General features: G+C 41.6%; 5 protein-coding genes across 7 annotated transcripts; 1 reads left to right on the top strand and 4 right to left on the bottom strand.

Annotated features, from left to right (window-relative positions):
- Window positions 1-1,516: 1,516 nt before the first annotated feature.
- On the bottom strand, window positions 1,517-11,688 carry LOC120832659 (phospholipid phosphatase 2). Its single transcript, XM_040199109.2, has 7 exons — window positions 11,596-11,688; window positions 10,971-11,414; window positions 4,591-4,742; window positions 4,216-4,478; window positions 3,916-3,973; window positions 3,104-3,280; window positions 1,517-2,562 (listed from the first exon to the last, which is right to left on the bottom strand). The coding sequence occupies exons 2-7, from the start codon at window positions 11,029-11,031 to the stop codon at window positions 2,413-2,415; spliced, it is 861 nt and encodes a 286-aa protein (XP_040055043.1). The 5' UTR covers window positions 11,032-11,414; window positions 11,596-11,688; the 3' UTR covers window positions 1,517-2,412.
- Window positions 11,689-13,140: 1,452 nt separating this feature from the next.
- On the bottom strand, window positions 13,141-16,949 carry spmap2 (sperm microtubule associated protein 2). Its single transcript, XM_040200419.2, has 7 exons — window positions 16,306-16,949; window positions 15,786-15,861; window positions 15,114-15,172; window positions 14,951-15,008; window positions 14,316-14,442; window positions 13,551-13,710; window positions 13,141-13,473 (listed from the first exon to the last, which is right to left on the bottom strand). The coding sequence occupies exons 2-7, from the start codon at window positions 15,845-15,847 to the stop codon at window positions 13,223-13,225; spliced, it is 717 nt and encodes a 238-aa protein (XP_040056353.1). The 5' UTR covers window positions 15,848-15,861; window positions 16,306-16,949; the 3' UTR covers window positions 13,141-13,222.
- On the bottom strand, window positions 16,552-20,990 carry LOC120833364 (SH2 domain-containing adapter protein F). Of its 3 annotated transcripts, none has more exons than XM_040200416.2 (8): window positions 20,690-20,990; window positions 19,570-19,819; window positions 19,375-19,476; window positions 19,027-19,189; window positions 18,683-18,934; window positions 18,413-18,587; window positions 18,155-18,274; window positions 16,552-17,499 (listed from the first exon to the last, which is right to left on the bottom strand). In XM_040200416.2, the coding sequence occupies exons 2-8, from the start codon at window positions 19,813-19,815 to the stop codon at window positions 17,313-17,315; spliced, it is 1,245 nt and encodes a 414-aa protein (XP_040056350.2). In that variant the 5' UTR covers window positions 19,816-19,819; window positions 20,690-20,990; the 3' UTR covers window positions 16,552-17,312. The 3 variants fall into 3 exon arrangements, with proteins under 3 accessions (XP_040056350.2, XP_040056348.2, XP_077946163.1); XM_040200414.2 differs by having other exon boundaries at window positions 20,663-20,976; XM_078090037.1 differs by having other exon boundaries at window positions 20,197-20,959.
- Window positions 20,991-21,152: 162 nt separating this feature from the next.
- yju2 (YJU2 splicing factor homolog) lies at window positions 21,153-24,540 on the bottom strand. The gene is made up of 8 exons (XM_040200418.2): window positions 24,349-24,540; window positions 24,015-24,115; window positions 23,260-23,404; window positions 22,948-23,082; window positions 22,682-22,863; window positions 22,422-22,572; window positions 21,790-21,961; window positions 21,153-21,566 (listed from the first exon to the last, which is right to left on the bottom strand). The coding sequence occupies exons 1-8, from the start codon at window positions 24,370-24,372 to the stop codon at window positions 21,454-21,456; spliced, it is 1,023 nt and encodes a 340-aa protein (XP_040056352.1). The 5' UTR covers window positions 24,373-24,540; the 3' UTR covers window positions 21,153-21,453.
- A 1,182-nt stretch (window positions 24,541-25,722) lies between these two features.
- On the top strand, window positions 25,723-26,897 carry LOC120833367 (cocaine- and amphetamine-regulated transcript protein). Its single transcript, XM_040200421.2, has 3 exons — window positions 25,723-25,987; window positions 26,092-26,172; window positions 26,461-26,897. The coding sequence occupies exons 1-3, from the start codon at window positions 25,853-25,855 to the stop codon at window positions 26,566-26,568; spliced, it is 324 nt and encodes a 107-aa protein (XP_040056355.1). The 5' UTR covers window positions 25,723-25,852; the 3' UTR covers window positions 26,569-26,897.
- The last annotated feature ends 237 nt before the right edge of the window (window positions 26,898-27,134 follow it).

Raw genomic sequence — 27,134 nt, 5'->3', positions numbered from 1 at the left:
CCACCATGACATATTTAATGACGCAATTCTAACTTAGATTGGGAAACTACTAGTTTTCATATTGACTACGGTGAAAAAATCACAGAATTATCCCATCTCTGAAGTACTGGTTAAATGAGAACTACCCAAACTATTTTAACGATTTTTGGGGCAATCGGGGAAATGACAATTATTTCAGAGGTACGATAGTCAGCAGCATAAAGTATCCTTAAAACTAAAATGAAAATATGACCTAAACTGATCATTTTACAGTTGAAAAATAGATTTGTTAGTTGTCTGATGGGGCCACATATGTAACATTGACATTGTTTTATTTATTAGCAGAAATTTAATATGATAGGAAGTCTCATCTTTTCTGTGCAACCAGGGTTTCCCTCAGAACGAGCCCATTAAGTTTACCCAGACCGGCTCCCGTGCTTCTACGGGACCCCGGAATGGACAATCCGCCCTGCTTCCGCTTTCCCAACATTGTCCCGATACAATGTAATGGCAAAAATATATTTAACCCTCCAAAATGTTTCTTTGAGTGAACAAGGTCATAGATTGTGAGTGCTGGGATGGTGTGGCTGTGGAAAAGAATTGAGATAAGATGCCAGTCTCCTGGCTGTAGACACAGCAGGTTGGTTCGGAGGCCTCCTGTAGGTATAAGAACCGCCCGGCCCTGTTGTGAGAGGACGAAGGTTCTACTCGGCAGCCTACTGAGCTGATGTGACCTTTTTTCCCTTGCAAGGAAATAAACTGAGAAAGACATTTGATTCAGCCGTTATTTACTGATTATCTGCGTAAAATCACACACAGGGGGCATTGGTTTATTTTTGACTCCATGCTTAGTTAACGTAGGGACAATATGCTTGGTCGTGAGCTGTATCATTTATTTCTGTACAACCAACGTTTTACGCAGGTCGGGTAACAGGATTGTCTGCGGTTCTTTAAATGGCTGACGCTACGGACCAGTTCTAGATGGTTCTTCTACAATCTGCAACTTCACCTTTAGATGGCGCCAGATCACTAGACGACATCCACTGGTGATTCTTTTAATTCATCTTTACCTGGCCGATTTATTGGTGTAACCAAACTGGGTGTTGTCAATTAAATTAAGAAATGAAATTGAACTAGTGCTTTGACAGCTGGCAGTCCGTCTCATTACAATATTAACGTGTATATGATCCGGTATTCTGGTCTAACTTTCAGCACTGGAATGTATACTAACTGAATGGTCCTTTGTGAATGAGGACAATTCGCAAGACCAAATGTATAAATAGATCAATATCCTTTGTCTTGTGTTAGAACGTATAACCAATTAGGCTTCAAAACAAACCAAACCGGACTGTTCAACAGCCTCATTCTTTTGGCACTAAGGAATCCAGCAGCCGTGAGTAACGAGTCTAGACACGATTCCTGTGTCAAAGTGAAACGCTATTCAGACCTGAACAGAGATTTCCGTTGCTGCATCACAAAAAAACATTCTTTGCATGTCGGTTTCCCTTCTGTTGGAGGTAAACACGCGTAGACGTCATGCAGGCTAATATTTATGGAGAAAGCCAAACAACCGTCTGGCTGAAGGAAAAAAGAAAAAGTACATTAAGTGCAGTTTAACAATAGGTTACATGTTATAAAAAGACGAAGAAAACATTGTCAGACTTAAAAGAGAAATTGCGGTTTTACCAGCCCTTGATTTTCAAGATAAAAAGAAAGGCTTAATGAATGAATATGGTGAACTAAAGTCTCTTTTTTTTTTATTTGTGAAGTTTACTTATAAAGGACAAAAAAAAAAAAAGACAGCTCAAAAAGTTTCACTGTAAAGTCACAGTAAAGTATTTGTAATACATTGTTAAAGCAGCAGTCCATTATTAAACATGCATATTTTCTAAAGACACTTAAATATAAACATTTGCAGAGAAGAAAACGACTAAAGTGGAGCGATATGGCAGATATAATCTCCAGTGTAGGTAAAAACTAAGTCTCCGAATGCAGCAAGCAACACAGTAGAAAACGTTCAGCCTCAGAGGTTCTGTCACTCTGCAAGGACAGGGAGATTATCGTGGCCGCTGCTTTTGAAATTTACAGAACTCTTTAGCTTTTCGGTTTAAATTCTCCACAAATCTGCGACAGGTCTCATGAAAGCAGACTTGTTTCATGTGTAAACAGAAACAACCCCGTATCTTTGCAGCACACACACATACACACAAACGAACTCAACTAAAACGCACAGACGGGGAACTTCTGTTCCAACAGGTTTGGGGAATCTCAGTTTTTATAGTTTGCAAGTCACTTGCCAAGTGAAGCGGGTTTCTACTGAGCGGTTACTGCACTGCGGGTTCTTTCTCTATGAGTCACAGGTCCTGCGCTGCTGCTGCTGTTAGAGAACGTGTAGGACCGAGTTAGCGAAGAGCAGCTGCTGCGCTGAAGAGCTCATACGGGTCCAGAATAGTTGTAGTGGTTCCCGTGCTGCGAGTCGGGGAGCTGCGGCCTCGGTTTGTCCTCCAGCTGTTCGGTCTCCGCTGCGGCCGCGTGTGTGCAGAGTGGAGGCCGCTGCTTGAAGAAGTCGGACACGTATCGGACCTGCGGAGGAAGAGGGGAAGAGTTGTGGTATATAGCTGGATCCTATGTAGGACAGTTTGTGTGTGTGTGTGTGTGTGTGTGTGTGTCCCTCAGCAGGCAGTTTGTGTTTTTGTTAAATGTGATGAATCTTAGTCAAATCATACAGTCAGGAAGTCTCTTGTGATTACATTACATGAACTATTTCCATTCCATTGTTTGTCTTTATCTCTGCTTGTGCCCTGGACGGGGGGTTAAACACGAGGTTATCAATGGAAGTTACTAGCTATTCTTACCCTCAACTTTGATACTAAGAGCTGTCCATCATCTTTTAAACTCATGGAACTAACAATTACATTAGAAATTTCTGTTGTTTTTTGTGGGGGGGGGGGGGGTGGTGCAGGTTTGGGGCTTAATGAGTAGACAAAAGTCTTGAGATGAAGTTTTCTGATCATCTGCACCGTTAAATCTTAAACATTGTGGGCGTTGGGGCTGTAAAACACGTGTAATCTAAGCCACTTTGGAATGTCTCTTTCTGCACTAATGTCCCCTCCGCTGCACTCACAGTGAGTACGGCGATGAGCGCTCCCTGCAGCAGCCCCACAAGCACGTCGCTCCAGTGGTGTTTGTAGTCGGACACACGCGTGTACCCAACGTAAAAAGAAAACGCCACCAAGAAGAACTGGATGGTCGGTCGAACCAGTCGTGTCCACTTCCCCTGCATCCTCGCCTGGACGTAGAGCTTCACACACACACACACACAAAAAACAAACACATTCTAGTTTTTAAATCAACTTAAATATTAATTAAAAGCTTTTTATTTTTTGATCTAGATCACAAATCAACCTGAACTCTTTGGAAAGCTTTAGTATTTTTACAACAAACAAGGATCTCCAGTGTGTTAGTGGGACTTAATAATTTGAACTTTTTTTCAACATATTGTAGATATTCAGATTTTTTTTCATGACTTTCTTTAACATACTATACAAAACTTTTTCTGAAATTCAATAATGTAACGAGATATTTCTGCAACTTTATTTTTACTAAGGGTCTTACAAATGTCTGAAAAGAAAGGTCTTTAAAATGGGAATCATACAAACAAAGAAATAATTAGATTATCATCATCCAATTTTCTTTGTGGAAAATATTTCACGGTTTCCATTTGATTTTCCAGTTGCACAATATAAAATTCCACTGTGGAATTCCACGAAATAGTGCTATTTATGAAACTCTTTCTCCTTCAATTGTTGAATCTATCACATTCCGGCTATTGTAAAGTGTGTCATCATGAAACAATGATGTTTTCATAGCCGACCACCACCTCCTGTTTTGAGTCCCTTGTGGGTCACTTTGATAAAAAGACATAAATACACTCACCGACAAAAAGAGCATGCAGTACATCCCGAAGGACGAGTGGCCGGAGTAGAACGACAACCTGAGTAGCAAAACAGCAATTAAACCGGATTCATGTACAAAATTATGAGATGAAGTGAAGAAATAAATTGCACATTTATAGTAGAACTAATACGCCACTTCTTAAAGTATCCAATTGGCATGCATTTATATTATTATTGGATATTTTATCGGCTCTTATCAGCAATCTGAAACCAAAAAGCTGTCTGTCCTTCTAAATCTTTGCTAAGTAAAGTTTGATGGCGTGAACCTGGCGAGACTCACCTGGATTCGGTGACGTTGCGATGGTAGCCCGTGCAGTTGATCTGCAGCGTGTACCCGTTACAGCTGACCGGGCGGCACACGTCCAAGAAGTTTGGACGAGGGCGACCGATGGTGAACTTGGCCAGGTCGGTCATCGACTGGCTGACGGCGGCTCCAAACAGGAAGGTGCCCACCACCTTGTAAAGAGCCGACAGGTAATCGTTGAACCGGGAGTTGGAGTGCAGACGCTTGGTGTGAACGAGGTACGCTTCTCCCGTGGTGATCTGTGCAGTGGACGGAAGAGACTTAATGAAAGAATTTCAGGTAAAACTTTGGTAGAGGCCTCTTTTTTTTTATTGTCCGTTTTATTTTTATTAGTGTGCCGGAGGGACTGACAATGACAATGGAGCAGGTGATGGTGACGGCAGCCATTGCTCCATGGGAGATGGTGTCTCTCCTGTAGGGATAGCTGATACTCTTATCATCGCAATAGATTCCTCTTTGGTACGGGCTGAACGTCAGGGTCAGGATGGCTGAGGGCAGAGACGCTACAAGACAACAAAAAAACAAAAAGTCTCATAGGAAAGTCATCAACAAACAGTAACAACAGTATGGCATAGATGTCATATTCCATTGATATTAAGACAGTCATAAGAATCTACTCTGCCGATAGACATTCTCTGAAGTTAAATGTGGAAGTGAGATTGAAAAGCTTTACGTTTTGATGTCTGCACCTTCCTGTGCGCCCCTCGGTTATGTGCCTAATCCCTTAACCGGCACGGTCATCAAAGCCTCATTCGGATTTTATTCGAACTGCTTTGAAATGTTCCGCTCGTATGACGAAATCCTAAACAGTCTCTCAGGTTTTAATTCCCGTCAAGTGTTGGGTGGCAGGAGGGAAACGATAAAACGATCCCTCCACCCCTGAAATAAGTGTTAACGTCTCAGATTTAAAGTCAAATTCTCTAAAGAGCTGCTCTAAGTAATCACAGACTTAAAAAGGGACGCCGCGTTTGTTATCCGCGCTGTATTAAATCAACCCTTCAGCCGGTGAACCGCAACACAATGAGCTGCAGCTCAGGAAGCAGCTAAGAACACAGCGATGGACTAATCTTCCAGCTTAGGGCCAAAGCCCCGACTCTGCCAAGTAAATTAATGTGTCATCGGTAGAGCTCGGTGGCATCAACTTTACCGCAAAAAAGGGTCGCGGCCAATCTATTGAGGGTCACTATGGAAACGCATGGGACGGCCATGACCTTTGACATCAGGGCACCGTTTACACAACTGAGGGCATGGGAGCTGGCGACTGAACGCACACATTCACATGCATGGGAGAAAAAAAACAATGTAAGTTTGTAATGACGTATTGTTTTTGTGTGTCCCTTGTTCATTTTGGTTTAACATTCTCTCTGCAAGCGCAAACAAAGGATTAAGAGCTGCACAGCACCAGCAGAAACACATAAACCTGTCTCCTAAACTCGGAGCTGGGACAATAGTCTAATCTACGCGACTGATGTCAGGGGCCCTCAAAACTCTTAAAACAACATTTCCTGTTTTCAAGAGCTCATCGCTGAACTCCTGAAGCGGATGACAGCGGGGAATGTGTTCTTTTCGAGCCGGAGCTGTTCTGCGTGTCCACTGGGGAAAGCCAACAGCTGGGGGGTGGAGGGGGCGTCTGCTGACCCCAACAGAATCACAATGTTTAAGCAGTTTTATTAATGATATTTTACCCATTAGCTTATTTTCTCATTGCACAGCTCCTGCCTCCCTCTGTTACGCCGCTTCCTTGCTTGGTTTTAAAGGGAGCTTTTATCCCATCAGATCGGACGTTTTTATATCATGGTGTGATGTGTACAAATACTAGGGTCAAAACATGTGATACCCATCAACTACAAAAAAAGGGGTTTCTTGCATGAATGGAAAACATTCATAGCAAGAGATGTTACACTGCATTCGAGGTCTTGCGAATGCAGAGTACACTTGTATAATGAAGTTATATGAATAGCAAAGTTTCAAATCCTGACAGCATTGGATAGATTTGTTTTGCTACACTGAGATGTATTTGATTTCATAGCTTCCCGTGTAATTTTGTTCAGACACCTGAATATGTAATGCTTTATTTCCTCCTATTGAACTTTGCCGTACACACCTAAATCGCTTACTCACTAAAACTGCAGAGGAAGGCAAAGACAGATGTAGGTGTACACACACACACACACACACACACACACCTTTGCTCGTCTCATTTCGAGAGGTCATTATTCCAGGAGGTCATGCATGCTCTCAGTTTCTCTTTGAAGTGAAGTCCAACATTGTTTATTCTGCAGGGTGCGAGCATAACATTTACACAAGAGGCTGCTGCGTTTCTTTTGACACAAATCTCTGTTGGCTACACGCTGCCAGCGTGGGAGTGGACCGTGCTGGGCAATGACACAAACACACACACAATCAGTCAATTTCCTTGTGTGTCAAACATGCTCCAACAGCCGCTGGGAGCCGAGCCCATGGAGAGTTATCGGAGTGGGACGGACTGCTTTTATCTGGTATTATTACAGACGGCCTGCATGTTTTCATAGGCCGTGTTTCTGGTGTTTCTGGAAGGTGGAGATCATTCCCCCAGTTTACAAACTGTACAAAAACTGCAAGATTCTTTTCCTTGCAGTGGATCATCAGTGTTTTCAGTTCATTTTGTCTCATCAGAATTTGTTGTTTCATAATACTGTGTTTGTCATGTTGTTTATATGTGTTTGTCATTCTAAACGTCTTTATTGCATTTCGTTTGTTCACATGTTTTACCAACATGTGATAATAAGATGGACGTCATCATAAAGAGATGCAATAGTAGAAACTAGAGAAATAAAATAACCTTTTAAAATCTGTGAAAGTACTTCCGTAACAGTTTGCTAAATAGGGGAACGAACATTTAGCAAAAGGTTCGATGAGAAGATATCTGTTGCTCTTGTAAGTGCACGTTAGGCAGGGGGCTGCAGTCAGAATTTGGTTAGCCTAGCGTAGCACAAAGGACCACGTCTAAAGTAATTTACTTACTGCTTTGCAAGTCTAAAATGCTTTACAGATAACATTTCAAATAGTTAAACCCTACATATTTTAGTTAATATTTAAGAGAATAATATTCTCAACTGAAGATACTTTTTCTTTAACGTCTTTCTCATTATATAAATCCTTCTTTACTTTCTCAAATCCAGCTTTTCCGTCTAAAACAGGTTTGAAAACCTGGAGGGTTTCATCTGAAACGTGTGAAATTAAAATTTAAACCTTCTGCACCATCCAAAGTTTCCCGTTCAATACAGTTTACTACAGATACCTGTTGGACAGGTAAGGACGTATGCTTGTAACAGGGTCTTTGCATCCAGTGGTAGTGTAGGTACTAAGATTTTAACACAGTAAAGCTTTTGAGTACTGGAATAATAACAATGTTAAGAGTAAATTCCTTTGGTGGTCTGTAACAACTGGTACCACCCTACTCGTTTTACATCTCGCTGATTTTCTTTTACAGCTTCAAACAATGTGGAAATGAGTTCAACCTTCCTTTCTAAAGAGGCACACACACATATTTCTGCTGGGTTTTTGTTCGCAGTAACAAAACAACCAAAGAGAAGATAAAAAAAGAGAATGGAAAGCATTGTCTTACGCTTTCACAATCTCATTTGGGGAGAGCTTGTCCGCGATTCCACTTTGAGAAAATAAACATGATGGAATTTGGGATCAGACACAAGTAAATTTAACCTTGACCTCTGAACCAGTGGGAAGTGGAAAGTGTTCCTGTTATTGAGCCCTCAGGATGAGTCCTCATCTGAATGACTGAGACATGGATAGGAAACGGGTAACCGTGTTGTACATTTCCTTTATTTGAGATTAGTAACTAGCACTGAGCTGCTCAGATAACCAATAGTTAACTCATTAGTTTTTTTTTGGCTTCATCTCTGGGGTTTATGGATGTGGGATTTGTGCACTTTGTCTCTAGTATCCTTAATGGGCATCATTTTGTGGGGGAAAACCTCAAACGTCATTTCCTGTTAGGCCAGGGATGTTTCCTGGGAAAGTCCTGGATGCAGAGAGACTTTCTTCTTTTTAGTATATTGACACTGAAGAGGTCAAGCAGCACTACTTTGAGCCCTTCAAACCAGAGTTTCCCCACGTCTAAGAGAGGATGAAAAGTAGCTTTCTTCACCACTTTGTTTTTTTCCCTTTCTGCAACTATTGCCTGTTACCTGGCAACACATACCACTATAAAACACTTATATTATCAGACGATGACTCTGGTTACGATGCTGTGTCTGTTAAACAGTACACCTTATTCTTTGTTGAGTCGAGTTTCTGATTCCTTTGTGGACTTTAGCAGTAAACGTGTAAAATGTCTTTAAAAACAATCGATTCTATTGGAACTGCAGGTGTGAATCCAAATCCTCTCATTTAAAAAAAAATTCTCAACAGTGTGTTTTTTGTTAAAGGCCCGTGCTTGAATGAGAAGGAATCTGGCACTTGGGGGTCAAAGCAGGTTTCTACAGTTCGAAACCCTTCCTACATTAAACAGGACAGTGTGGTTGTCCTCAGTTGAGATACTTCCTCCCTGATGAGCTCATACTTGTTATGTTGAAGCAGTCAGTCACCCAAAAAAAATAATCCTTCACAAACTCATATCTCACTGCAGCGTGCAAAGTAACAGTACAAAAACAAATAATTGAAATACTTCCTCTGTAATACAAAACCCACAGCCTGAAAAGTACATCTGAAACCGTGCAAAAAAATATATTCAACTCCACAATGTTCTGTTTTACAAGAAGCGAACCCACAGAAATACGCACGTTTCCTTTGCATCTCCTCTTCGTTTTCACACAGGAACGCCAGGTCAAGAGCCAGCGCTTCCAAATCCACTGACACATATTTGGCACCCAGACGCTGTGTGTTAGTGTCTGTGTGTATGTGCGCACACGTATTAAACGTGTAGGGTGGTTGGGTGGCGGGGGGGGGGGGTGCATCTCCAGCACGTAAGAGTGGCAGATAAATAACACTCAGCAGAGAGAAACACGGGGTAACGATGCAGAAGCATCGGTTACATAAAGCCTGTAATGACTTTGTACCACTGCAGCTCATAAATGACCATTTTATATCTGGCTGAAATTAAGTCAATTTCAAATGGAGTTGATTGAATCAACAGAACATTAATCTGCGCATATTTGACAGTTTATTAGGTTTCATTCTTTAAAGCTTCAACAGTAAACTGAATATTTGGGGTTTAGACTGTTGGATTGATAAAACATGGAATTTTAAGACGCCACCTTGGACTGCGTAATCTCTTTCTTTCTTTGTTTAGCATCTCACCGCTCACCACTGGTGTGCGTGTCCAGTGCTTTCCTTTTTGAAAAGGACAAAAGACAAATTTCTGCCTCCGGCACGCTGCTGGCCATTTTTAGACCAAACTAATCACCAGATTCATGAATGCAGCACTTTTTAGAACATTTGCAACACAATACTAATCATCTTCCATGATTTGTATTTCACACTGGTTGCCTTTTTATTCATTAAAAGACTGTCTTTAAAGTGGGAACAGTAAGTAAGCCACGATTTACATTGCATATTTTCTAGCAGAGGTCGACATTAAAGCTCTTGCATACGTGGGAGCGAAGTTATTAACCCGTCTGACTCACTTGTGAATTTTCAGACAACTGGTGTTTGCGTTCAAGTTCTAGGGGATTACTCACCTGCGTCTGCAATATTTCTGACTACAACCAACAGGAGTTTAGCGGCAGACATCATTAGTGAATAAACGACAATAAAATACAGTTCTGATTCTTCCTTTAAACAAACAGGAAAGTATTGTATTGGTTGGGTAAAAGTAAAACAACAAGAAGAACATAGGGGCTTATTTTTAACTTGATAAATTGACTGAGATGCGAAATGTACCCGTAGCACGATATGATGATTTGATAACGCACAATGTAAAAACAGACGCTCTGTTATCTGTCTGCATGTTACAGCGAGGAAATGAACTTTTTGACTCATTCTAATGGTTTTGTTTGGGGTTGAAACTAATGACTAGTTTTGTTACCAAAAACCATCAATGTGCAGGAAAAGCATCAATAACTGGAAACAATTCCCCCCAAAAAAACAGAACCAAACGACGCAGGTCAAACTACAGCTTGTGGTTCCTTCCAACAAACACGACCTCTGGGCAATCCAAAAAAAAGAGAGCTCAATCGGATTGGGAGTGTATCGTCGGCTCAGCAAATCGACACAATGAGGCCAGATAGGGAGGTAGGATGAGTCCTTTTTGACCCAGATGACTTCAGAGGAAAAGTGAGTGAGCATTCTTCCCCGGTGTTGGGAAAGACTCGGGTTGTCTTGTTTGAACAAGATAGAGACTAATGATAAATGTCACTGCATGGGACTCTCCTCCGGTTTTTGCGTCATTACGCAACATAAATGTGAGTAAGTTATCCTTGTAACCAACTCCTAGTGTCAATATATTATAAACTGTCATGAAGCAACCTGTGATATCTCTAGAAATCTCGCGTGCGCGCGCGTGTGAATGTTAGGCAATCCGAGTCACCGTGCACATTTTCTCACAAGTCTTGTTTCAACCACATACAATACACACACACACACACACACACACACACACACACACACACACACACACACACACACACACACACACACACACACACACACTTTAACACAGAACACACGAGCCCTCCGGTCTGAACACAATCATAGTTCAGCCATATTGCCAAAAAAGGGGAGAGGTCACTCACCGACAAAGACACAAAGAACATCCACCGCGATCAGAATCCACTTCTTTCCTTGCTCCGTCATGTTTTCTCCAACGCCGCTTCACTCTCATAGAGAAATCGCGTTTTTTTTTAAAAGAAGCAAAGGGCGGCGTTGTAACGTGGGAAGCACATGGAGTGACTGCGGGGGAAAAGGACTCGACCTGCTTGTTCTTCCGGCTCCTCTCCTGCGCGTACCTGTCCCACGGTCCGCCTGTCGGTGCTTCTGCGCGCTGCTGCTTTCCAGGTGAGACGCGGAGTGCGCGTGGCTGCGCTGCGTTGGAGCTGCGTCCCGTCCGTCCTGCCCTTTTACGCACAGAGGGGCGCGTCTTTCTGCGCCCGAGGCGCCCCACAAATCTTTACCCGATTTGGGGTTAAAGTATTTGGCAACAGAGTAGTATTTATCTTCTGATAGATAACGACCACTTACTTATGTCCATGTTATGGAAACGGTCCCCCCCCCAAAGAAAACAGAAAGTAAGAGATAATACACTAAACTCTTTTGAGGTAAAACTAATATTAAGTAAACAATGAGACTTTTAATATACATTGTTTGAACATCACACATACTTTAAAAGACTTAATAGTATCTTTCCACCATGTGACTTACCAATACGTGACAGAGGGAAAATAATAAATCAATTCAGTTGCTTCAGTTTTAAGGTCCTATTGTGCACGCTGGCTCTCACCGCCAAGGGACACTGGGACACTAAATACACAGAAGAAACATTGTCAATGTTATTAGTCACCGCTTCCATACACAAGCTACAAACATACCGAATAAAATCTACTGTCTAAAGAATGTGTGCAGGGACAGGAAACACAAACTGTGCAGCAGCACAAATCATTTATTAATCCACCCTTTCACAACATATGCATTGTTTTATTGAGGAACTTGTAGGTCCATCGTTGACACCCTGTCGTTTAAACAAACTGAAAATAACGTTTCTGAGTAATCAGTTAGACACGCTGATAAAACAATAGCTCAGTGTAAAGTGGACCTCCGTGCCAGGAACATCTTAAATGGGCTGTAGTATCACAAACAGCAATACACGTGTGTGTATATAGATCACTGATTTGTGTTTTCTGAAGAGGGAAATGAAGAAAACGACTCATTTCGAGGGCTGTTATCGATGTTGAATATTGGATATTGAAACAAACACAACTCCATTGGTGTGTCTCACTGATCCGTGGCTCAGTGACTTGTTGTGTAGTTGCGGATGAAAGCATGAAGCAGCTCCACATGCACAGGACTCCAAATGACTTGACTCTGCTGCACCGCCGCGTTGGGACCAGCTGAGGGCGCTATTTAACAGCAGAGGGGAGATGAGGAGGATTCACGGGACGTATTTAGAGACTGTATCCGTCTCTATTTCACAACAACTGATCTGGTCTCGTTTGCTTCCAGCTGCTGAGCAGATGTTTTCTGGTTGGACAATATGGGCTCACAATCAAAGAAAATGTAGTGTTTTCTCATAAACTGCTTATTGTTGCATGTTATCATTTCCCGTCCTGTGTTTTCTGTTTATTACAGCGTAAAAAGAATGTGTGTCGACGGCAATCAAATCCCCTCATGATCCTACTGTGATACTCGTCTTGTGATATTCTTTTGTTCTTTATTGCAATGAAACCTCAAGAAAAAACATGTTTAGACATTGAATTTAAGAAGTCCAATTTTACGATTCTCGTAATTTCTGGTCATTTTTAACCTGGACCCTATTTTATGTTGTCAAACATTGTTTGACAACATAATGGACAGAATAAAAATAAATCTGCATATATAAAAACAGACATTTCTATTTACATTTAACATTTCTAGCTAACAATTTCTAACTAACAATTTCTATTTCTATTTAACATTTAGATTTAGATTTAACATTATTTTTTTAGTTAACGTTTTCAGTAACTTTGTGTTACTGCCAAACATTATCCTTGGAAAAGTTATTGCATGAATTTACATGCTCTCTAAATGTTTGAAAAAGTGACATATGAATATTGTTGTGCTTTTTTTTCATATAATGATAAATGTAGCAAAACTGCGCAGAATTTTGGAACCTGCGCCATTTTACAAACGGCGCCCCATAGTTGTGAGATATTCATTGTTGTTACAAAGTTATAACCATGATTCAATCTCAACACACATAAGACAAGTAGCTCCAGCTGCCAGACTACTTTATTGTCTACATGGAAACAACTTTTGTGAAAAAGACACAAAACACGTCACCGGGGACCGGACCTCATCCGTCCCGGTTTGTGCAACATTTGCGAGGCAGAGGCAGACATAGCCGACGTATCCGGGGTGAGGGGCAGGCGGAGCGGGCGGCCTGGGTGACTACGTACGGGTCGTATCCCTCAAACAGAGCGTTCCTCTCTTTGGGAGCGGACAGCTCCAGAAGCCTCTCGCTGGCTACGAAGTTTCTTGCCGCTCTGGAGACGGTCCAGCACACCGAGCGCTCTCCTTCGAACTTGGGGTGGTCGTGCTTAGGGGCTGAGACGACGAAAGGGTTAAGGGTTATGGTGGCAGGTAAAACCATGCCGCAGTAGATCAAACTTTGGAAGACTCACTGGCAAGCAGCTCTATGTGTGCTGAAGCTCTACAGGGTTTGTGGCTCATGGTTACAGCTTTAGATTTTGGGCCACAGCCGTCCACAACCGGCCTTCTTTTTGGTTGGGCGAGCTGGCATATTCGTGAAGTGGGGGCTGCTGTCTGCGTCAACCTGTTCAACTACAACCCCATTCCAGGGTACGAATGAGAATATATTAACACACACACACGCACACACAATGCCAGACATGGGCTGTTTGGAATAAATTAAACTGGATGTGTTTCAATGCAGTCTTGAGGATTGGATGCATTGGGCCGCGTTATAAATGAGCCGTCAAAGCAGTCTCAGGAAAGTCTAACCAATTATGTTCTAGAGGTTTGCTTTGACTCATACTGCATGTAGTAAATGTTAAACTTGAAAAGACATTATACATTAACACGCTTTTAAAGTTGAGGTCTTACCTTGTGTTTTCAAGCTGAAAAGACATGTGAAAGTTGACAGTGGAACATTTTTAAAAAACAAATGCTAAGACTTGTAACCAGGAAAAGGCAAAACCTGTGAAACCAGAGTGTAAAACGGTAAAAAGACCTCTGCTTCTAATAAGCGACTGACTGACATCACCTTTGGATGTAATTTGTCAGACTTCCTAAGCAGCCAAAACCCTGGCCTACCGTTAAATGTGGAGTTAAAACAAGTTGCAGGTTGCATAATTGAAACGCTGCTAGCTGCTACACCATCTTCTACACGGCCAGCAGCTTATCGGGAAACGCTTGCGTCAACTCACTGGATTAAGCTGCAGGTGCTCCGGCTGCCAGCCAGCGGCGTGGAGACGGGGTTGAGCCAGACGACGCAGTCGGTCGGATGTTATGGCGCGGAGAGCCCGCTCACTCACCTTCCATGTGGGAGAAAGTCTGGGGCGGGACAAAGGAAACGGTGGAAGAGAGTAATTGAAAGCACGAGTGAGAGAGGAAACATGTCATAAAGAGGTGCGTTTGGTGTGAGTACGAGAGGAAAAGGTGGTGTAAATTATGAGAGGAAAGTTACGATGGAGGAAGGAAGGAAGAGAGCATGTATATCTAGATAGGAACACCAGAAAAACACAAGGGTATACAATTAAAGAGAATGAAGTCCTGACAATGCTGGAAATCCAATAGGTGATATTTACAAACGTAAGTGTATTCTCATATAGAAGCCCATATGTGAGTGATCGGTGAGTCTCAATAAATAGCAAATAGTAACCGTAGCAGTCTGATGGACTAGTGAAAAACTGACTGCAATGAATCTCCATAAAAAAAAGCAGGTTAAATATAAGCAGCTTTCAAAAATGCCATCAAAGAATCTTGAAAAGTAAATCCCACATACATTAATAGTTTGTCATTAGCAGTGAGCCATTATGCATTAGTAATGTTGTATATTTACGTGACTTGAGTGTAGAACTTTTTATTTCTACATAGCTCCGACCAGCGAGGCGTTAACTCTACAAAGACAAACAGTGCACTTTATTACAAAGAGAAACAAAAAAACACCACAGGGCAGGTTTGTAAATGAAGGGAGCGGTTGAGTTAGAAAGAGAGCGATATACCAGTTTTGGTGGATCCCGTTTTCTCCCGTGGCAGCTGATCCAGCCAGTAAACCGAACGACTGGAAGATCAAAAAGAAGCTCTATCAGAGAAGGAGGAGCGACAGGAGAGATAGGGGGTGCCAGCCAGGCAAGTCCAGCAGGAAAATCATCAGGTTTTATACGGCCCCCTGACCTCGGCCTTAAAATGCATCACTTACAGATGGAGATTACTATAGTTCTTTTAATCAAAACACCAGAACTGTGTCCGTCTAATTTGCCATTAGATTGTTATTTTGTTTAAGGAATATAATGTACAAAAGACACGGGTGAAGCACCTCCAAGGTCAGACATCACCAAAGCGAGCTACCAAGTGGTCGTGTTCATTGCTAAACAAGGCAAAGCTTTAAGGAAGATGAGCTTTTCAAATACTGTGTTATGACAATAGCAGGAAACATCTGCCCTGAGAAGACCGAGTTTGTTAATGTTCGCCCCGCTCGTAGCACCGGAGAGTTGAAGAGCTCTCATCTTACACGTGGCATCATTTCTATTTGCGGTGGCATTGAAAATAAAACTATTTCATAACAGTGTATTCATCAGCAACTTTAATTGGCAGTAGGGACTGTGGCCGTTGGTCACTTTCAAAAAAGAAAAGACCTCCGTGAAAAAGTTGGTACCCTCATGAGCGAAGCCTACCGGTCTGGGAAGGTGAGTCGGTCGGGTTTGGGTTGAGCGAGTTTGTGCGTCTGAGTTGCCATGGAAACGGATGAAGCTGATGTGGGTAAACAGAGCAACGTAATCAACCTTCACAAACAGGATATTTGACAGTGTGCATGATGATAATTCAAAGCAAATCGCTTACTTTATTATTTGATGCTAATGTGGGTTGTATTATGGTTTCATACAGTATTTAGTTACCCACTGTGATGCATTTTCAATACGTCCTATCTATCTTTTTATAAACAATTTGCTATCCATCAATCAATGGACTTATAAGTTCAACAACTTATAAACAACATCAATTTTATGGGTAATTTAACCGCTAGCTGCAGGCTTGATTTGATTTAACGTTTACATCAAATACAACGTGGTACAATAAAACTGAATGAATAATAAGCGTGAGAACCCAAACACACACTAAAATGAATCTGTAGATCTAACATGCTTCAAATAGCAGAGACAATAATTTATCTTTAGATAATAACCAACTTGTTACCTGTTCTGTTCCTGTTCTCTTGTGGTGCCACCGACACCGGCTGGTTGCTAAGGGATCAGGTGACTCTGTTGTAGATCATCTCATGTCTCCCTTTTTGGGGCACAGGTATTTCCCACTTAATCACTCAAAATGTGAAGTTTTCTTTTTGGTATTATGGTTCGTATGTATATCTATATGCTGGGAAATGCCCATTTCACAATCAACCGACTAACACGGAACACAGAAAATTAAACAATGCACAGGATCTTTAAAAAAACCAACACCTTTATTTTCAAAAGACTTTTCAATTCTTATAAAACACAACAGTAAATAACCTACCAAAGCAAATAGTCAAGATCACAAAGCCACGAGCTTAATAGAATACTGTAGTTATTATCCTCGAAAGTAGTGTTGCAGGAGTCTGCTACTAAGTGAAGTTATAGGCAGCTATATAACATTCACAGTATGTGTAGCGTTTGGCTGATATTGTAGAGAACACTTGAAGGCTCGTGTTGTTTGCAGTTGCACCACTTTTAAAACAGTACTTTCTGTTTTTATCACGTCTCATATCTGTCCCATTAAAGCATCAAATTAATATGGAGATAACTGGTGCCTGGGCTGAACAGCAAAAACAAAGACACCACTAGTCTCCTCTCAGTGATCTGGCAGTGTGGTATATCTGTGCTGTACAGTAAAAGATTCAAATGTCAAGCAAGATTCTGTATAATATTGTTCACCTATAAGTAATGAATTTCGGGGGTCCATGCAATTAAAACAAGAGGATTTCAGTGATGATACCAGTCACAGGCGAATATTCACTAGGCATTGAGCTCTTATTCGGCTGCCAGTGTAGTTATTGGTGAAATGGTAAACGGAAAAGAGGGCACCAAACAGTCCAATGTCGGGCGGGCGGTTCAGGTAGAACGGCAGTGAAAAGGCATGTAGGAAAATTGGACAAATATAAGTCAATATTGAGTATCTATGGTAATCAGTAGCACCAGGAGAAAGAGTGTGTGAAGTGGTCAGTGTCAGAGGGTCTGCACTATGACCGGATACAGTAGGGACATATGTTCGGCTCCTCTGATGGGCAGCCTGTGTGTGGTGTAGTAGTGGATGACCTCGGGGATGGTGGAGAAGGGAGGGCTGTTCTCCCCGAGCACGTAGCGCCTCTCTGCAGACCGAGTGAACTTCATATGCATGAAACCTTTACAGCTCCTGACAAGAGTAAGAAGGAAATGCTCATCAAACACAGCTATGGGAATAATTTGGCTCTTTCAGACCACACATTCGTTATGAGACAAAAATGTCCTTGCTTGAATCCTGCTGAGAAATTAAACCGTAACCTTGGGTTTTAAAAGTGATAATGCTCTGACACACACACACACACGTGTGTGTTTATTTCATCCTCAATGCATCTCTTAGGTTTGTAGTCTGGTATAATATTATGTGCCAGACTTTAGAATAAAAAAAACAAACAAGAAACGCCAAGTACTGTAGCATTAAGTGGAGGCAACCTAAAGATTTGCCATTTACAAGATATCGCTGGTCCACTTTCACAATGTTATTGTGATGGAAATTTGTGATTTTGGGCCATAGAAAATAAATTGGAAAACGGTAGTGAAAGTTGTCTCAAAGCAAACACACTAAAGACATAACAATACCCATATAACAAAAACTGGATGGGATCATTTTGCAAACACAGTCCTTTACGAGTGCAATGATAAACCATATTAAGAGTAAGGAGGATTTTTGGGGGATCCATTGCAGCTTAAAATGAAGCATTACAGGAAACATTTTAAAATGCTGATGGGACACTAATGATTTTCATCTGAAATACAGCAGGAGTCAGAGTATGAGCGGGAGTCTCTACCTGAGTGAGAGAGAGTAGTCGTTCCGGCAAGTCTGGCTGTTCCTCACCAGGTAAGAGCTCTCCTTGCACAGAGTCAGTAGACTCTCTGCCTCCGAGCGGCTCAGAGCTCCGTGGTACCACCTGCAGGACGAAACACGACCACGGAACAGAAGAGTTCATGAACACCTGCAGATTGAACATCAGTTCATCCTCAAACACTAGGTTGGCACGAAGGCGTTTAAAAATACCATCTTTGGACATTTGTAGACGTTCGCTTACACTTGTCTCTCCAGTGGCATAGTTGGATCCACTCTCTCTCCAAGGAGAGGAGGTGTGTCACCGACCAGAGGGAACGTGGTGGAGTCAGCTGTGGACGATGAGGTGCCCGTCTTGGTGAGTCGGGTAGGCTCCGTCTGAGCTCGGGAGCGCTCCCTTTCAGCTCCTTCAAACTGAACTATGGCCGGAAAGAAATACACAGCACGTTCGTTTAAAGAATAGAATAAAATAATGCATATATTTGAAAGGGATATGATGACACAGCCAGCTTACCTGCTAGAACTTTAGATATGTTGTCCTTCTTCCACTCCCAGGGCTGGTCGTATTCATCCGCCGGCCTCTCATCATCCCGAGGCAGCCTGCTCTCTCTGCTGTCTGGAAGTCCTAACTCAACCCTCGGCGTTTGTTGTTGTGCTGCTGGAGCCGCTCGGTAGTAGGGTCGAGGCCGCTCCTCGTACGGGTTGTCATACAATTGGACGCCATCTGCACTCCCAGACCTGTTGTTCATCATGCTGTGCTGCAGTTCTGCACAATAAACAAGGACTTTTAAACTTTGCCAAAAATAATGTGGAGCCACAACACCAAAATGTGACAGAGAAAAATAACTCAAAACAAACCTGAGATAATCCGTTGGGCTTCAAATGGCTCCATGTAGCTGCAGTAGTCTGTTGATGCAGGTTTGGGCTCCCAGTTTTGCCTGCCTCTGGGTTCTGGACAAACATCAAATGGATCAGAGTAGTCTGTGTCAGCATCCAACGCCGCTGGAGCAGAAGGAATCACCTTGTTGGGGACAGAGTAACAATAGGCATCTTACAAGCTAATAAAATCTGCCTGTGAATCAATGAGTGTGCGACAGAAAATGAGTAAGATCGATGAGATAAAGACAAAGCAAAGGATGGATGGAGGGAATAAAGGAGAAACGCCAAAGGAATGTAAAGTAGAACACAAATAGAAGCCGTTCTTACAGGTTCCTCTTGAGTAGTCACAGGAGTTAGGGGGACTTTACAGCAGCCAAACTCCTGAGAGTCCACTTTAATGAGTCTGTGTTTGGGAGACACCACTTTCACCTGGAACAAGGCACATGTAAACAAAAGTTGAAATGTTAAAAAGTATACCTCTATAACTTCCCCTGCATGGTTGTATAAAGATGCATGTCCTACCTCAACACCATTAGGCAGCACTGAACCGAATGCAGGGAACGAGGGAAGGCTCACTGTGGCGCTACGGGGGCTGAAACCACCATTCTGATGCTCCTTCTCAGAGTGTTGATACGGGTCCTCGAAATCCAGCTCCTTCTGAGCTCTGTAGGCCCTCAAAATCTCACTTTCACTGTAATCTGGCCTCGGGGGCTGTGGAGGGTCACGCCTGGTGCCAAAGTTTAGGTAGTCCTTCAACCACTTTGCCATGGATCTGAGTATGAAGGGGCAGACAGATAACTTAGAACAGTTGAGGAAATTCCATAGTAATGAAATTACAAATAATGCGGCAAATAGAAAGCACCACATTTCAGTGTTGATTATAGCTCAAGGTCAGTTCTGCATGTTGTCTACATGTTTATTTCCCATAAGGCGGTCGATGAAATCTGATTCAATAATCAGCTTCACAAATGCAGTAAATTTTAACGTATAGGTTATTTGTTAGTGACCCAATAATTGCTAATTAAACTGTATGGCCCTTGAGTAAAGTTGATACCGTAGCCAAATGCGGAAAGTATAACATTGAATTGGGCCTGTGCAAATATAAGAAAAGCAGACCTATATTAACCACGATCATTTGGTTTACTTTACCATAGGATACGTTCTTGGCTACAGTTGAATCCCCCGAAGAACTGACAACGCTTTCAGAAATAATGGCGTTAGCATCAATCAACAGGTCAAGCAAAAAAATAACGTTAGCTATTTTATTGATAACAAAAGGTCAACGCTAGCCTGGTTGCTAAATCAGCCAATCAAAGCCACCATTGACAATAGCTAGTTAGCATCAGGGGGTAAAATAGAGGATTTCAACCAATCAACGTTAGTCATAATACTAACGTTAGCTTAAGGATAGAAGAAACCTATTAGCACCAAGCTAAATAAGCAATTAATCATACGTTTTTACGTGCCGCTTATGTTATTACACTGCAAGTAAAGGGTTAAAGAGATGTGGGAAGTACAATTTATAGCCAATGCGCGATTAAATAAGCCAGAGCTAAATTTGCTGGACAGCAGCTAACGTCAAAGCTAACGACCGTTCACGTCAACCAACAGCTACCTGCTAACGTTACTTCTTCACGCGCACCCTCTTTCTCCGCCTGGACGGCTTCCGGCGGCGGTTGGTTTACGTCTTCCAGCTCACCATCCGGCGTGTCGTCGTTACCGTTTATATGGCCGAAAAAACAAACATTATTATCCGTGAAATCCGTTCAAGCGTCTGAGCCAAGCAGGCCAGTCTGCTAACGTTAGCCGGGCCCAGACGACACGGAGCGATGCGCGGACGGTCCCCGACACAACACTCGCAAGCACGGCGGGTCTCTTAAAGGGGCCTCGGGAGGCAGCTTTTGGTTTGGCCGACATTGATGTTTTAACGGGGCTTTGTGACCCTGCTCGATGTGAAGTATGAAACGATGCGTTATATGAACGAATGCAGCCTTAAGACAGACAGCTTGAAAGTATAAATAAAGTCATATTCTGATGTCAGGGTAATAATTAAGATGTCAAAAGAGAGGCGTTGAAAGATATCAAAGCAGGTTAAGGATAACAGGTTGAAGTTAAACTGATTTTAATAAACATTATAACATACACCCAATTGTAATAGGGAAAAAATGACTTACACAAGACTAAAATTCCAGACTAACATCAGTGCCCAGCAACACATTTACTTTTCATCAGTCACTTCTTTAGAGAAATATTATTTATAGGACAGACCCACAAACTGGTTTACAGATGATTGAGTTCTATACAGAAATTGCAAAATATTCAATAGCATTGTATTTCGTCACGCATCATTTATACAATTGTGTGTCCCGTCATTCAAATAAAAAAAACACCCATAGCATCTTTTATTCATTCGCTGTCACTGTCTGAATACGCCCCCAGCAGGCTGAGAGAAGATGACCCATTTTGTGTGGTAACAGGCTTGGAGGCGTTGTTGGAGTCAGTCGTAGATGCCTTTGAATCTGAAAAACAAGTGACACACTAGTTGTTCAATCCAAATTCTTTTCAAACGTTTGATGGATGAAGCAAACAAGCAGCAAAGAAAACAGAAACCTGAAAATGTACAAAAAATTGTTAGGAAAGTTAGGAAGGAAATAGATCAAATCAATTAACTAACTAATAGCTAAGATTTTAGAAGAGAAAATCTAGAAAAAGAGTTTGGTATAAGATATTCTGCCGTGTTACCGGTTTGTGAAGTGGGAGCAGCAGCGGCTGTCACGGGTACGGGTTTGTTGACAGACGCTGCGGGTTTCTTCCGTACGACCAGGGAGCCCAGTGCCCCTTTACTGCCCAGCGTCCCCACACTCCTCTCCCAGCTCTCCACCTTGGCCTTCTTCACTCCTCCAGCAGAGGTTCCCTGTGGAAACAGCAGGATAATCTACAACTGTCTGCCAGGATGGTTTCTTTAAGGTTCTGATAGATTTTTAGATTATTAGAGTAAACACTGTATACATGCAATCCAGCATTACTTTAAATTAATAACAAAGCACATAATAACCCAAATTAACTTATTCACACAAGGGTATAGAATAATTTAGAATGTGTTTACCTTATGGGTAAAAATACTATTTAATTTTATTAAAAAACTTGACCTATGTTGCAATAGAAACGTTTGGCCATATTACTGCTATGAATATTGTAGGAACCAGAAGAAGCAACAAGAGGACATATTGAGCTCTCAGACAAAAAATTACAGGCTACAGGACTGACATCTTGAGGCTTTTAACTTTAAATCTGGAAACCTTGACGGATACTTGAAAATGTGTAGGGGACAAACATAGTTGGATGTGAATGGTCACACGTACGTACGTACGTACCTGTGCCTCTGTGGGTTTGACTGTGGTGAGGATATCAGTTGGTTTGTCTGTGCCGAGTTCCTTTGACTGCGAGCTGCAGCTCTCCTCTTCTTTCTCTGAATCAGAGTCAGAGTCTCTGAGTCTTTTCACAAGGACACGATCCAACATCTCTCTGTGAAACACACACATTCATATTTGTACACTTGATGTACCATTCTTTAATTACCAATTATAAACTAATCGTTATAATGTATACATCTAGATCAACCTCCATCACTCACTTTGTCTCCCGTTCGTCCTCTTCTTTCTCCCTCTCCTTTTCTCTTTTCTCCAGATCCCTGTACCGGTCGATCATTCCCTCAAAGTCCACCTGAGCCTGTCTCTGGTTCAACTCCTTCAACTCCTGCAGGTTTTCCAGCACCTCCATCTCCATCTTTGAATCCTTTGTACGGTTCTCCAACACCTTTTAGGGGAATGAGAAATCATCAACTCTTCATTTTAGTTGGAAATTGAAAATAATAACAGTAGATTATCTTTGAACACTGACCTTCATGGGGTTGTTCAGTTCCTCCTCTTCTCTCTCCTGTTGGACTCTCTTCTCCGCCTCCTCAACCAGTTTCTCTGCTTGGAAGTTTCTTGTTGCACCGTGCTCCATTGCATAGTCTGTGTTCTCTGGGTCAGTCTATAGTTGCAACATGTCATAAGAGAGTGTGAGAAATGTATCAATGCATAGTGCAGGAAATGTCTATTTCTCAAAATAGCACAGACACAGTTATACATATTGCGTATATTGGCAAGTACTTGTTTCTATTGTTTCATTCAAATCCACAGCTACAATCAGTGAATGAAATACTCTCACCTTAAATGTAATCTCAGCAAGGCATCTGGTACATTTGATGTAGAAACGGAAGATGGGAAGTCCCATGTACAGCTCATTCATAACGGTCTCTTTGCGTGCGTTGAACTTCTTCCCCTTGTAGATGTATTCTCCACATGTTTTACACCTGCAAACAACCAGAGCGCCATTGATGATAAACAGTGTCACATTGCTCATTTACAGAGGCTAGAAGGTGTTGGTCACTATGAAGGTAGCAAAAAGGTTCCCTTGAAATGCAACCAAACTATGAGAAATAGTTTTTTCGCCTTAACAGAAAACAAGCAAGCACACATGACAAATCTGTCATGTGATTAGCAGCAAGCAACGCTACCCATCTACCAAGAGAACTCAATGGGATTCTTACATTCTCGGTTAACTTAAAAATACAGAGACACCATTAACAGGTTTGGATTTAAAAGGTCTTCAGTGAGGCCTTTTGTGAGAAAAGTCATGAGGACTATGCAAAATGACCAAATGACTCCTTTAATAGTCTTGCTGCAGTGTGGCCACAATAAAGGAATAATTGTATGCTTGTATATAAGCAATATCTGCAAATATATTGTTGTAAACTTGGATTTCAAATACTTAATTTATTGGCTTCCTCTGCCAGCTCACCTTGCTTTCCAACACTCTCCACTCAACTATCATTCAATTTAATTGAGTTACCAAGCATTTACACAACTGATCCTCCTTAAGCCTGTGTCACAATACGAGTGTGGAGCACGAACACAACAAACCTCATGTTGAACGGCGCCATCAATCTGACTACATATTGGCGATCTTTAGGGAGTTTGAGTTTTGGGATTTTGGCTGGATCAAAATCCGGGGGGTAGTATTTCTGTGGGAGAAAGAGAAACACATTATTTTCAGTACTAAATAACCGGAACGCGTAATAAAACTAACAGTTAACATTGGGAAACAGTTGAAACAGACCTAAAAAGGCACTATGGTTACAAAGTTGTTAACACCAGTTACACCTTAGCTCCTAAACCAACGTTAGCCTGCGTGCTTTTTTATTTAACGTTGAGTGTTTTTAGCGTTGCGAGCGAGGCCCAGTGTTCACATACTTACATTCAATACTTTTCTTTCAGACATTGTTGCTTTTGCTCCAAACCCAACGCGGAGAACAAAACGTAGGAGCGATCTGATAGAGGCAACTTGTTAATGTTAGTAGAGAGACAGAGTTAGCTGCTCGTAGCCGCTCCACTGTTCACTTCCGGTCGCCTGACCGTGATCCTGCGGAGCTGCACTTCAGTGCGCTGCTGCCCCCCAGCGGCAGGAGTGAGCATCTACGAAACGTGCTATTAAGAATCGTCTTAAGTAAAATGAGAGAAAATGGACAATAACATTACCTCCACACACATACATAAACATTTCAAATAAGTGCATTTCACATCAAATGTTACCACTTACCGGTAAATCCATACAAAGCTCCATTTCACACATTTGGTTTCATTATGTATCTGTTTTTTGACAATTAATTGAACCCACGCTTAATATGAAGATATTATACATACTCTTTTTTTTTTTCCTCAGTCAGTTAACACCTAATTTTTTGGTTTCCTTTTTGTTGTACCTGTCAGAAAGGGAGCAAGAGTGTGGACCCACGGCTATGATAAACTCCTATAATGAGATCCCAATGCATATGTTTCATTGGCATGTATTAAAATAAATAATTTGAATCCAACCGTAATTGAATTTATGTGCCTAAACACAAATACCCTAAACCCAAATCTTTACATATACATTTCAATTGTTTTTATTCAACCTGAAAGAGTCTCCATGAGTTGAAATATCTAAAACCTGAAATATCTAAAACCTGAAAGGTTTTAGATATTGACCCCCTACCCTATTTTCACCCAGACCCTTGTCTTTTTCAAGAGACAGATTGCTCAATATGAGTGAGTAAGAGATTGGGATCAATAAGGTGGAGGAATTGTCATTGACATGAGGTCTCTCACAAGATTGGCGCATAAACAAGCTTGCCTTGCCACAAATTGCTGAAAGGTTTAAAGGTTATTGCTGGGAAATTGAATCCTGATAACAGATCGGCAGCAATCTTTTGGTCACCTTCCAAAAAAGGTAGTCAAGAATATATTTCTTTTTTAAAATTGTCTTGCATTATTTACTATGTTGATTATATCCAGATTTACAAGTTTTTCAATGAAAGTTTTCAGATGTGTATTTAACTAAAGGCTTACTTTGCAGGCGATATGTTAAGTTGTAAAACAGAAATAAGATTGGAACATGGGTTTATTCCCATTCAGCAAATAAATTACATGATCAAATATGTTTTATGAAATGTAAATCCACCTCTCAACCTTCACTGATTTCATCCTGTCAGGTTCCTTCCTCCAAGATACAAAAGGTGCTCAGCAGTGTCACCAGTGTCAAAACCTTCCATGAATATTTGGGTGGCTGATGTCAACAGCAGCCGTAAAGGACCTATAAAGAGGGGCTCCTGAACAGAAGACACCCAAACTCTCCAGCCTTCCGACCCTCCACTCAGCAAACGCAGACATCCCACTTCTCTCCACTCGCAAAAGAAGACTGCTGCACTTTTTGTGTCGCCACCATGGTCAGCACTCGAGCTCTCCTCCTGGCGGCCACCTGCTGCTGCGCCTCCCTCTGGCTCGTCCACGCAGAAGAGTCCTCACTGGAGACGCGCTCGTTGGATTTCCCCCTGAAAACCCAACAGGAGAAAGAGCTGGTGAGAAACTTTACGTGGAGATTGGATAGTAAATGGGTCAGCATACGTTTTAATAGTATAATTGACTTCATGAATATTCTTTACGTTGGGGCATTTCTTGGCAGATTGACGCGTTGCAAGAGGTTTTGGAGAAACTGAGGAGCAAAGAGATGCCCTTGGAGAAAAAGCTTGGCTGGCTGCCTTCGGTAAGTTTATATTATATATATATGAAACAGCCTGGATAGTTTATTGACAAATAAATAGAAACTCGCTATTTATGTTAAAAATGTGAATTCGTAACCTCTACAAACATCTACAAATATATAAATATAGAATCATTTTGTGATTTCTTATGTTAAACGATTTGTCCTGTTTATAATTGTTTTGTTTAATGTAAATCCACACATTTCTGACTTGACCCGACCATTGAAATACATTAGTGAACAACCCATTTTCCCATTTCTTATGAATTTATTTAACCTTTATCGTTCCAGTGTGACGCCGGAGAGCCGTGCGCCGTGCGTAAAGGTGCGCGCATTGGCACGCTGTGCAGCTGTCCCCGGGGTACTTCCTGTAACTTTTATGTTCTCAAATGTTTGTAAAGGGAAATATATGGGTAGAGTTTAGGAGTTTTGCTTGACCAAATCTGCTGTTGTACTGTTGGTGATTAAAATTAATCATATATAATTAATAAAAGATCTTTTGATTTTATACATTTAAAATGTTATAATATGTTTTGATTATTCTGCATATACTGTATTTAACTGTCTCTTCCATCTTGGAAATTATTTGTGCGGGATTCTCACATCTTGTGAAATATTTTGAATGTAGTTTATTGTTCCTGTTAGGGTGGGAGAAATGAGAGCTACCCAAGCAACGGTTTCTAACCACATTTGTAAGATAAGCAGGTCAATAAATTAAATTAAATCCATCCATGTCTGTGTTTATTTGACGGTGAAGGAGGGACGCAGAAATAAGCACAACCTAAGGTCAAAGCTGGATGATTGTTATTCCCCACAAATCCCTTGTTGGGAAATTTCTTTTGATTATAATTACAAAACGAAAAAACACAAAATAAAAAATAATAAATTGGTTTGTTTTTTCCACGTGCCACCTATACTTCAAGCTCTACACGTCCCTCAACACACGGCTGCAATCCTGCGCACCA

The sequence above is a fragment of the Gasterosteus aculeatus genome, chromosome 15, assembly GCF_964276395.1.
Source record: "Gasterosteus aculeatus chromosome 15, fGasAcu3.hap1.1, whole genome shotgun sequence".
Lineage (NCBI taxonomy): Eukaryota > Metazoa > Chordata > Actinopteri > Perciformes > Gasterosteidae > Gasterosteus > Gasterosteus aculeatus.
The sequence above is the reverse complement of the archived record's forward strand: the minus strand, read 5'-3'. Positions and strand labels throughout refer to the sequence as shown.